Here is a 12452-nt window from a genome sequence, read left to right on the forward strand (position 1 = left end):
AATTATCAATTTAATCAGCTATTCAAATCAGCAGATTTAATTCACTGGGATCATAAATAGATCAGACATATGCTAGAGCAAGTCATGTCAACAAGGAAGGTCCTGATACTGGAATGCACAAGGAACCATCATAAGTGCCAGATACAAATTTATGGAGAGGTTCATGCAACAGTTCTGCTGCCTCTCAAGATGTATTGTGTAAAGACAGCACTGGAAGGCAGCAATTCCTGTGAAAGTCATTGATGGCCAATGTTTCTGAACTTGGGTGACCAAAGTTATCCAACTAACTGTACTTCATCTAAATCTATATTTTGTTAATGAAATGAAAAAGCATCCTGATTTTAGAGCTGTGGAATGCCCTGCGGTTCCCATTGACTTCAAATGTTTCTGCCTCAGTTACGCACCTTCAAAAATGGCATAAAACTATTCCCCTGTCTCATGAGACAGCTGTGAGAATTAACAAGTTGTTTATGAAGTGCCTGATGATGGACCTAGTCCCATATCCAGAGTCTTTTGCCGGTTTCCAGAAATGTTATTAAGGGCATGATCTGAAGACAATGGGGTGCCAAAGGCCTGGCTGAGGGTACAATTTGGCCTTCAGATCTGTATTACCGGTGGAGCTGTCAAGGCCTAGGATGAGTTTGTGGGGTGGGCTATTAAAAAAATAGAACAATTTTCATATGCAGACTGGACAAATCTGGAATGACAACAATTGAGAAACAATGACCACAGAATCTCACAATGCTTCTGTTAGTAAATTCAGGCTATGAAATTACAGTTAAGGTAATCCATAAAAGGATATTGCACTCATTTTGTTCATGTCAGATGACAGGGCTTCTCATCACAAGTAAAGGGTGAAAATGAATTTTGACTGATGTAGACATTGCTGCCATTACTATGAGCAGTAATCCGGTTTTAATGCTGGAAGATGATTTCATGTTTGACACAAGAGCTCTGTGGACTCCAGAGTGAAAGCATGCCAGTTTCCAGCACGTTTTAATATTGGTTTAACAATAAGACTTGAATTGTTTAATATTTAAACAATAACATAAACACATGTAAATAATCCTGATTGTTTATAAACTTAGTTTGTAAAATGCTCTGTGTTGGTGAAGCCAAGTGCTTGTGAAAAAGTGTTTCTTAATGAATGATAAAGTTTTGAATCCTAATCTTCCAGTTCCATTAGCACATGATACTCCTTTATCTTCAAGGATAGTTCTATGTGTGGAAAAGACTGCAAGATCAAACATTGCTGGAACTGAGGACTTTGAACAGCAATCTATTTTAAGTATTCTAAGTTTTTACATGTTTGAAATTCCAAGTGAATGTACGTTAACTCTGTATGCTTTGTCATGATTGTAAAAATGTTTATTTCCCTTTTTTAAAGTACAGTAGCACTTTAGGCATTCGGACACAACAGTTCCGATGAAAACCATATAAAAGCCTAAACAGAAACTGTATGCATATTGCATGCTTCTGTCTAGGAAGACTAAGGCTACCTTAAATTGAAGTTTGATCGATGTATCAGTTTTGTACCTTTTCCCCTAGTTTGTAGCAAACATGCTGTGAACCACAGCTCAGACTCTGCCATTTTAATAGTTCATGGTGTTAACTGGTGAACATTTTGAATGCTTCTGTAAAGATAACAGTTGGCTATTCAAAGTGACTTTTTTAATAAACAAACAAATGTTAATGTACAAACAATGTATTTCTTCTTTTTTAGAGAATATTTGGTCGTGCCTTGGTACATGCATATCAACAAAACAGGTACAAAGCAGTACACAGAAAAGAATCAAGTACTAACTTAATAATAATGAGCACAGTACTATACTATGTCCTACAACAAAAAAAAGCACATCAAATCCATCAAGAAATATTTTTACGATATCTGGATCACCTTCAGCATATTAAACAAATAACTTCCTAGTAACTATACAACTGACCTTCAAGTTACTTTTAACATTGATCAGCTTCAACATGGCTCCAACATCTATTCTCAGGTTTGTCTGAAGTTTATCATATTTTAATTGTTCCCCCTTCTTTTATTACATTTAGGTACCAACACTGTGTCAGACAAAGAAAGGCATGGTCTCTGCCTCAAAGAGTTTACAACTTTATAAAACATTGATACACGTTACACTTTACTCACATAAGAACTCTTAAACTTAACAAAATTATTTCCACAACTAAATCTAAGTAGGTGTATGATATAAAAATACAACAGAAATACTAGAAAGCTGTGAAAAATAGTGCTGCTTCAGAGCCATTGTTATTGTTTTTCATGTCTTTTGTTTAATACTGTAACATATAACAATTTTAAATTTAGATAATTTATCCTAAAGCTTGACTCCAAATCACTTTGATAGCACCAGCACCTTAGTTCTCCACAATACCACTACGTCCATGCAGTGAAAGTAAATTATAACATGCATACACTACCACATCAGTCTAATTACATGCACTGATAAGTATCAGCAGATTTTAACTAATTGGCCCGCTGTTCTAAACCAACAACATAATCTCCTGTTACAAACCATGTCTGAAATAATGGTAATTTACCATATTCTTAATGAGGTTTTGATCTCGTTGAAATGTAATTCTAATTTTACAATACGTTATCATCTAAGAGATGAGCCTTTTCTACTGTTTCCTGTATTCCATTCATGTGCAAATTAGCCATCATTAGTGATTAAACCTGTTGCTGTGTTCTGGAGCTTTTTTTTTTCCTCCATTTGAAAAATAATAACCTTGTACTCTTAAATCCAAGGCTGTAGAAGCATATGTAGCCAGTTATGCTTTAAAATCCTGCTAAATACTTTACACACAGAAAATATTGACTTTAACCAGTAATTTTAATTTTTGTGATAGTGCATCATATGCGTGCTTCAGTACAGGAAATGGTCTTGTATTGACTTTGATATCAGAGGTTCAGCTCAGACCAACAGCAAAATACAGTCCAATACCTGGTGCCAATGGGACTGGAATGAGTTGAACAACTCATCCCAGGGCTGTATTCAGTGTATGGTCTAAAACAGCTCTCACTGGGAGGAAAAAAACTGGCTTGCTTGGTAACTGTGAGCCCAGTAAAACTTCCATTAAAATCAACAAGTGTTTTCACTGACTTCCAGGGAATTAGAATAGGCTGTATGCACCCGACTCTTGTCTGGCAATAATTTTAAGCGTAACTCAGATCAAACCTGATGTGAGCACAAGTTCTGGCCTGGTGGTCTCCTCTTCATTTGAAGAACACAGCAAATGGAGGGGTCTGAAAAAAAAATGTCCTGTTGATTTTAACAGTTGAGGTCTATTTCATTTCAGGTCACTTAATGTGACCTAACTCCTATGCAGCAGTTGACATTGCCAAGACACAAATCAGGCCTGAGTGAAGGATGTGAATGCCTACACCCCCACATCCAGTTTCTCTCCCTTCCTCCCAGCTGTGCTGTGGGGGGGGGGGGCCCTCCAGGGCATGATGAGGAGCCCAAGGCACCCTGGGCACTGGAGTACTTTGGCCAGCACCCTGCCAAGAGAGCTGGCCCTTGAGTAGGAAAGGGACTACATTTCCCAGCATGTCATTGGCTGCTAGCAACAGGAAACTAAGGGTATGTCTACGCTTACCGGCAGACCAACTCCTTTAGGATCAATCTTTTAGGGTTTGATTTAGCACATCTACTGAAGACCCGCTAAATCGAAACATCAGGGCTCTACAGTTGCCCCTGATACTCCTCATTCTCGCAAGGAGTAAGGGAGGTCTATGGGAGAGTTTTCCTATCAATCTCCCTCTGTGTAAGTGACCAGAAAAGTTGATCTAGGATACGTCAATTCCAGCTTTGCAATTGTGATAGCGAGAATTGCGTATCTTAGATTGACTCTTCAGTCTAGCATCGACCTGGCCTAACTATGAACATGTCTTAGATACTGCTGTGAACTTACTATCACAAAGAAAAGTTTGCTGTTGCCTAAAATCTATTTCATTATGACTAACCGATATATAGTCTGAACTGAAAAATTCTATCAAAACAAAAAGCAGTCAAGCAGCACTTTAAAGCCTAGCGAAATAATTTATGAGGTGAGCTTTCGTGGGACAGACCCACTTCTTCAGAGCTTTCGTGGGACAGACCCGCTTCTTGACTGCTTTTTGTTCTGAAAAATTCTGAAGATGAAGATGGAATATTCTGGAATATTGTTTTTCACTTAAGATATTACAGCAAGATCCCAGAAGATAAGTTCTATAAAACCTTTATTACTGTATAAAGTAGTAGGTGATAACAAAATCATTTTACCAATCTCTGTGGCCACTCAAATTTTTCATTAACGTCTCTTACGTACACTCATTGCAGGACTATTCTGAACTACTTCGTATTTTAAAAAAATGTGGCCCACGTTCACAAAAAAAAAAAACCAAAAAAAAAAGCCACACACTCACCCAGAAATTCCTGAATTTACTCAGCCTGCAAGTGCTCCACCAAGGAGCTCGATGCCATTGTCCCCTTTTGACAGAGGAAAGTCTGACATTTAAATTGCACTGACAGCTCCAGCCACCACCTCAGCCCCGGCCCCGGGCACCTGGAGAAGGCTCCCAGGCTGGAAGGTACCATGCAGGCTGGCGGGGGAGCCTACGGTCCCATTCAGCTCTCGCTTGGTAGGTGCAATGGCAAGCGAGGTTTCGCGTCTGTGTACTGCCGCCATGGTGACACTGCGCTAACAGCGCAGCCAGGCATGCGGAGAGCGGGATCGGGAATTGCTCTTTAGGCGCCCGTCGCTGGTGGGGAGGCTGCTCCGCAGGGCCAGGTGAATGGGGGCGGGGGGAGGGGGAGTGTCGAGGAGGAGGAAACTGGCTGGGGGCGGGGGGAATTGAAGGGAGTCCGGGGATCACCATAAGGAGAGACAGAGGACGGCGGGGTGAGGAGAGAACTGGGGGAGGGGAGAAGGAGCAGGAAGGATTTGGGGGGATGGGTGAGAGGACTGTAAGGGGAGAGGGGGTGGGATGAGGGGGCAGAGTGCATGGGGTGGGGAGAAGATTTGGGGGAGAGGGGATGGGACAAGATGAGGGGGACAGAGTGGATGGGGTGGGCAGAGGATTTGGGGGGCAGGGGCACTGTATGCAAAGGGCTGCAACTGTTGCTACACTCCTCACCAATATCACAACCATCCCATTCCCTTTCCCAGCCTTACGTCTCCCTGTGAACTGTCCCTGCAGTCCATCCCAAAAGACAGGATTCCTATTAGAATGGGTGTTCACTTAATTTTAAGGATGACAGTACTTCAGCTTGAAGCCCAAATAATCACATAACTCCTTGACCTTAAAATCTAACATGCAGGTAGAAACAAGGGCTATTTAAGGGAGGATTGAAAAAAGAAAAGAAAGAAATGTACTTCTGCACTGAACTCTTAATAGAACAGAGTAGGAGCACAGTTTGATAGATGAGATTTGTTTTTTACTTGAGGTGTGAAAAATTTGCTCTACACTCAGCCAGGGTGCATTAGAAAAATGATTGACTTAATGTTTGAAAGTTTTACTGCTGCCCTTCATGTTATGAACAGAAGCAATAAAACTGACCACATTTGTAAATTTCTCTTTGCTGCCGCTTGAAGTTACAGTATAGCAAAAGAAAGGAAGGATATGCCTATCTGAAATCCACAGATGAAAATGCTAATTATTGACATTCTGTCTGAGTAGCTAGAATGCTTTACAAAGGTAGCTCAGTGTCATCCTCATTTAACAGATGAGGTAGCTGAGGGACAAATCTGTAAAATAATTTGCCCAGTGACAGGCTGATTCCATATCAGAGCCAGCTGCAGATCAAGGTCTCCTGATTATTACCTTATCCACTGAACCACCCTACTTTCATTTGTTTGCATTTGTAAGGTTTTGTTCATAAAAGAGCTAAAAAATTATGAATGCTTAGTTTCTGGAGACATTTTGGGTTAAGTCCTGCAACTCAAAGAAAGTTTCTTACTCATCACTACATGGGTGAATGCCGTTTTTATGTTAAAACAAAGCATAACCATCAGTTTAAAAATCTATGCACTCTAGTTGATTCATTACTCCTCAGCCCACAGTTTACACAAAATCTCTCAGCATAGATCTGCTATTACATATCATTTAATTCATGCAAAGAAAAGAGTTATACACACACGTCATAGAGCTGGAAGGGATCTTGGGAGGTCATCATGTCCAGGGGCCTGCTCTCACCATCTCTGACAGTTTTTCGTTTTAAATCTAACCTGTCCCGAACCGTTGAGAGGCCCCCCTCAAAGACTGAGCTCAACGCTGGGTTTACAAGGCCAATGCTCTAACCACTGAGCTATCCCTCCTACAGCTGTGTTAATAAAAAGCCTGATGAAGAGCAACAGTTTTATGCCATAGAAAGTGTTGCCAAAAACTGAAAATTGAGGCAGCAATGTGTATGATCTATGGCTTTGTAAATCCATATATTAAAATTAAACTTATGTTACATAAATAATTTTAATAGACTTTTCCTGATGAATCAAGTGCACCCTGCACCCACTTGGCTACATCTACAGTGCATCCCCCTTTTGGAGGAGGAATGCAAATGAGGGAGAATGAAAATGCAAATGAAGCACTGATTTACAAATCACATGCTTCATTTGCATAATCTCACATGAACACGTTCCTCGAAGAGGCTTTTTCAAAAGCAAAAACAGCTCTGTAGACAGGGTCCCTTTGGGGGGAAAAAAAACATTTTTGAAAGAACACTTCTTCCTATTTTGTTTCAGGATGAAGGGTTCGTTCACAAATGGGTTTTTTTGCCAAAGGAACTTCATCTACTCGTTTGTTTTTGTTTTGGGAAAAGCCTCTTCTGGAAGTGGGATCATGTGAGATTAAGCAAATGAAGCATGTGATTTGTAAATCAGTGCTTCATTTGCATTTTTAATCTCCCTCATTTGCATTCATCCTCCAAAAGGGGAATGCAGTGCAGATGTAGCCATTATGAAAAAAATGGCACTAAAATATTTAAAAAATCCTGTTTACAAATCCAGGCATCTCTGTTTATTAACTCATACATTTCACCACTTATGTGTGTAAAATAACTGCATAGTCTTGTCTGTTAACATATAAATGCAAAAAAAAAAACCTGTCAAAATAGTTTTGGAAGTAAATATTCTCTGTCCTAGATTTATATCTAAAGAGATATAATTATACAACAGACTCTAAATATGATCACTGCTGTAGAACATATGAGAGAACACCATCCCTTGGAATCTTGCCACTAAAATCTCAACATTATTTCTCTTGTAGTACATGTAAACAGTTTTATTATGGGGTAAAGTGAAGTGCCGCTGCCATTTTTAAATAAGGATGAAAGGCCCTCCTCTACTACCTTTACTCATGCAGAGTAATAATTTACTATGCAATTAGGCCCTAATATTGTGAACACTAAGACACATATTTAAACTGAACTATTGTGTGTAGTCCCGTGATTTTAAATGGGACTATGAACAATAATGTTAACCATGTGCCCAGGTGTTTGCCATATCAGGGCGATAGTGTTCTTGATTTCCTACTGAATGAAATACTACTCAGTGCTGATCTACACTAAAGCTGTAAATTGACCCAAGTTATGCTATTTCAGTTTCATAAGTTATGGAACTGAAGTTGATGTAACTTGGGTCAACACACAGAGGTAACTACATTGTGCTGTCTCAACAGAAGAAGTTCTCCTGCTGATTTACATTACTCAGAAAGACAGAGAACAGCAATTGATGGACACTGACTTAGCATGTCTTCACCAGACCAGCCAAATCAATGCTAATAATGTATAGCTAGTAGTATAATACATAGTCTGAGTGCAAGTGGCAGACACAGTGCCAGAAGTATTTATAAACAGAGGAATGCATCATCTTTACAGGAATTAAATTCTTAATCTGCCCACAATGCTACTGACTGTTTAAATGTCAACAGGACTCATTTGTTTCATAAACATAATGTTATTGACTGTGTCAGTGAACAAATTGTATACATTACTCTCCTGTTTCCTAAACACAGGTCTCTACACTGCAGCATAAAATACTGAATGCATTCCTCACATCTGTAGCATATTCATCATTCCCTTTCTTCACATTTGCAACATGAATAATAGTTTATCTCAAAGAGTGTTAATCCAGCCACATGGTCATCCTACTAATTTAAAAGAGCCATCTCCAAGTGGAGGAAATTGGCATCTAACTCTGCATGACTTTCAGGAGTCTGATTCAGAAAGCCTTACTCAAGAGATACAGTATCAGTTAGAACTTCAGAAACGGATTTGTGAAAATGAAGTACTGATGAGCCAGTCTTCTGATGAGCTGGAGAAAGATAGTTTAGATGAAGATAGTCTGGAGGAGAAAAGTCTGACTGAACAGGAGGAAACAAATGATGACAAAGTACAGTTTTCAAATGGAAAAGATTGTGGAAAACACAACAATCAAAGGTAAGAAATATGTTTAGTACAATGATAATGATAGGCCTAACACTTGAGTTAAGTACTTTTTAGGCCATTTGGTAACTGCATTAAAGTGGGCATAACTGTAACTTTCACCTGCCTAATAGTATGAAGACTATATAAAACGGTATGTTTCTTTAGAAAAGAAGGGAGAGAAACTATTGTTTATTCTTTCAGGGCTAGATGGTAGCTTGGACTACAAATCCACACAGGAAAGCAAGGGGAAGTCAGAATCTCCCTTACACTCCTATCTAGGCTACCTAGGTATTGGATCTGCCAGGGCAAAAGTAGGTGTGGGGGCATGCTTCACACCCATTTGCCCTCAAAGTAGCTGGGCAGAGAAGTGTGAAGAAAGAACAGAGCCTTGATTCTGCTCACCTGGAGTGGTAGCCAGTACAGCTGAGCTCACCTGAAGGGGTGATATAATTTTCTGCTGGTATAGGTCCAATAAAAATAGACATCCTTTCTGCTGCATGGGCTTTATCCTAAGCCCACTGAAATCAGTGGAAGGAATCCCACTACCCTGAGAAGTATCAGAGGGGTAGCGGTGTTAGTCCGTATCCACAAAAACAATGAGAAGTCCTGTGGAACCTTATAAACTAACAGATTTTTGGAGCATAAGCTTTTGTGGGCAAAGGCCCGCTTTGTCAGATCTCCACTAAATTGCATCTGATGAAGCAGGTCTTTGCCCATGAAAGCTTATGCTCCAGAATATTAGTCTATAAGGTGCTGAAGGACTTCTCGTTGTCTTGCCACTACCTTGAATGGCCTTCAGATCAAACTTTAAAGCACTTAGCATAAATCACTGGCTACTTGTTCAAAACTGATAGTTGGTGACTGTTGTTTTCTGTACGCCTGATAGGATGGGGTATCTTTCTAATTAACTTAGAAAGTGCATGATTATCTTTTACATTCAGACAGTGATTTCAATCACTTTGGCTTGCTACATTTATATTAAAAAACTTATGTTTAAAACAATTCTGTAAAACTGGACAGTTAAGTAAATGCATTTTTATTCAATAACTATATAAATGCAAATTAAAAATCCCATCAGAATATTATCCTTACACATTCTTATAGAAGTCTTAACTTCATACATAAAATAAAATTGCATATGCTGTCATATGCATAAAAGGTTTAATGCCATATAAATTTGGAATAATTGTTGTGTTTAAGAGTATTAAATTAAACCTGAAGCAATAGTAATGTGCCATTTTAATTTAACTGACTACTTAAAATAAAGTGGCAAACCAATGAAGGCTAAATGATTAATAGCATGCTTTTATTCACCTCCTCAACAGGCAAAATGGCCCGTTACTGAACATTTTATTGCAAGTGCAAAAGATGTTAATTGTGCTAGAAACATGCTCTAATTTTAGTAATTTTTGACTGAATACTATGCTGAATATGAGGCTCTTCATTAAATGGAAATTTGATTTTATTTTGTTTGACATTGCCACAGTAAGTGCTCAAATATAGTCCATTAACTGGAGCAAATATCATAGTACATGCATATGAAACCTCCTCTCTACATCCATTACTAACCCAGGAATTTGAAGAGGACACCCTGCATCTGTTGTCTGCTCATCAAGAGAAGTGTTGAATATGGAGTCCATCTAACCTTTATATCAAATGGGCGGGAGGGAGGAATAAGAGGTGTGTGTTTTGTCTGCTGATGATTAGAGATGAAGGAGCTCTTTACACTCATTTTGTTCCAGTGTAGTGACCTGGACTACATAATATAATAAAGCTGCTATGCGTACATTTCAACACAATAGGTTCTCTTTGTAGATGTATTCTGTTATTTGAGTGATTGTTTTTAGCATCACATTACATATTTCTGTGCTTATGTTGTTTCAAAATAGGCATTTATTCTTGCATGTGTTTTACATTTATGAATAATAATGTTTAAAGACAGCTGTTGTTACTTCATTGGTACAAACTGTCAGAAACTGAAATACTAATCTCAAGTACAAATAACACCGCTACCTCTCTGATAAAGTATATCAGTTCACTGACACTTTTCTGAGATGAAAAACATCAATATAGAACTAGATTCTGTGTGTTATTTAGGTCATACTTTATAGTAAGACACATTTATAACTGCTTTAGAAAGCTTTAACAAACACCATGGCCTGAAAAACCAGTAAGAGATGCATGCCTGACTTCCTAAGACACAGGTGAAAAACCCACAAATGTCCCTAAACTATGGTTCCTTAATGCCAGTTGAGAAACTGCTGATCAGTACGTTTAGATTATTCCTCTCTCTCTCTTTAAATTTGTTTTCTGATCTAGGGCTTTTTCACAGGAGTGCATGACATAGTTCTGTTCCTCTTTCCTCTTGACTACAATGTATATTCTTCAGAGAAGACTTCTCCAAATATTTTCAGAAATGTTCTATTAAAATAGTTAAGTACATGTCTTGGTACTGAATGGAGATAATACCATAGTATCTGTAGGCTATTCCCTGTTAGGTAACTAGAACTCGTCAGGGACCAGCATTAACTGGAATATCACTTTTACCCCAGAGAACAGAGACTCTGGGGAAAAAATGGAATTTTCTGTGAACAATAAACAGAAATTTCTGACTTTTACAATTTATGCCCTCTTAAATGAAATTGCACTAGAGTTGACAATTGAAAAAGCAGTTGTTGTAATGCATTTTCTGGATGTTTCTTTCCCTCCTCCCTTTAAGGGTGATGATAAATTTATATAAGAAAAATATTATATTCCTTGGTCGGATTTGATCATTTTAAGCCTTATTGGAAAGTAATGCTAATTAAAATTAAAGAGGAAGAAGGTGCTCTTTGTGGATCTTTGGCTCAAATTCAGTGTAACTGTTGGGGCCCTAATCCTAAAAATCATCTCATACATGAGAAAATTTACACCTGGGGGGGGGTCTCATTAAACTCAATAGAATGGCTCATGTGTAAACCCATACACAAGAGTGGGCAAAGGCTAAAATATTAAATTGGTTTAGCGATACAAGTACATACAATTATAAGACTTGAAGGGACCTCAAGAGGTCATCAAGTCCAGTTCCCTGCACTCATGGCAGGACTAGGCACCATCTAGACCAGGGATCAAGGCAGAGTGCCAAAGTTTTACTTTTTGACCTCTTTGTGCAGGCCGAGTGCCAGTGATACTCCTTAAAGTCACTAATAGTCCTACTTACAACAGCTTCAGTAATACATACATGAAGATGCAGAGCTTTAACATTTAGATGGTGGCATGAGCTGGTCTTTAGTTAATTCACAGGCAGCATGGCTTTGAGCAAGCTCCCGGGTGCATGGGGCAGAATGAACATTGGCTCACGTGCCACTCTTGGCACCAGTGCGAGGGATTGCTGACCCCTCATCTAGACCAGCCCTGGCAGGTTTTTATCTAATCTGCTTTTAAAAATCTCCAGTGATGGCGATTATACAACCTTCCTGGACAATTTATTCTAGTGGTAGAGCTGTTCTGTCCATCTGATGGTTTGGGCAGACACCCCTGGGCCTGCACTTTGAGGGATGCCCCTGGTACCCCCTCAGCCATTCTATGGACCACTGTGAAACAATCCCCCATCCTAGCTGCAGCAGTGGAGCCCAGAACAGCCTGAGAACTATCGGGGGCCTGCTGCGGTGCAGCAGCAGGGATGAGCCCTCTGCACACTCATCTTGGCAGGTGGTGGGAAGAGGAGCTATCGACAGCAGCCTGCTCTGCCTTGCTGCCATCTCCTAGCCTGCTGCACTCTGCTTCAGCATAGCGGTAGGAAGCGGAGCATCCCAGCTTTGGCCCCAGTCTGCTATGCTCCTCTGAGCGATGCAGTGCTCAGGCAAGTGGGCTGGAGCCTGGGAGCCCTGCTTCCTGCTACCCCAGTGAAGTGGAGCAATCTAACTGCATGACAGGCAGCAGGGTAGAGCAGGCCGCTGGGTCGCTCCAGCTTCTACCGTTGCAATGAGTGCATGGAGGGGGCATGACCCCTACTAATGGTCTACCCCAGACCTGCTCCCAGGTTAGCCC

General features: G+C 39.8%; 1 protein-coding gene across 1 annotated transcript in view; it reads left to right on the forward strand.

The window, feature by feature from the left end:
* Positions 1–8079: 8079 nt before the first annotated feature.
* JHY (junctional cadherin complex regulator) overlaps positions 8080–12452 on the forward strand; it is a 36604-nt gene continuing 32231 nt past the window's right edge. The window contains exon 1 of the mRNA XM_074977051.1: positions 8080–8435. Within this exon, the coding sequence (XP_074833152.1) occupies positions 8095–8435 (341 nt within the window). The 5' untranslated portion in view covers positions 8080–8094. The remainder of the gene's footprint in view (positions 8436–12452) is intronic.

Source organism: Carettochelys insculpta, chromosome 25 (assembly GCF_033958435.1).
Source record: "Carettochelys insculpta isolate YL-2023 chromosome 25, ASM3395843v1, whole genome shotgun sequence".
NCBI lineage: Eukaryota > Metazoa > Chordata > Testudines > Carettochelyidae > Carettochelys > Carettochelys insculpta.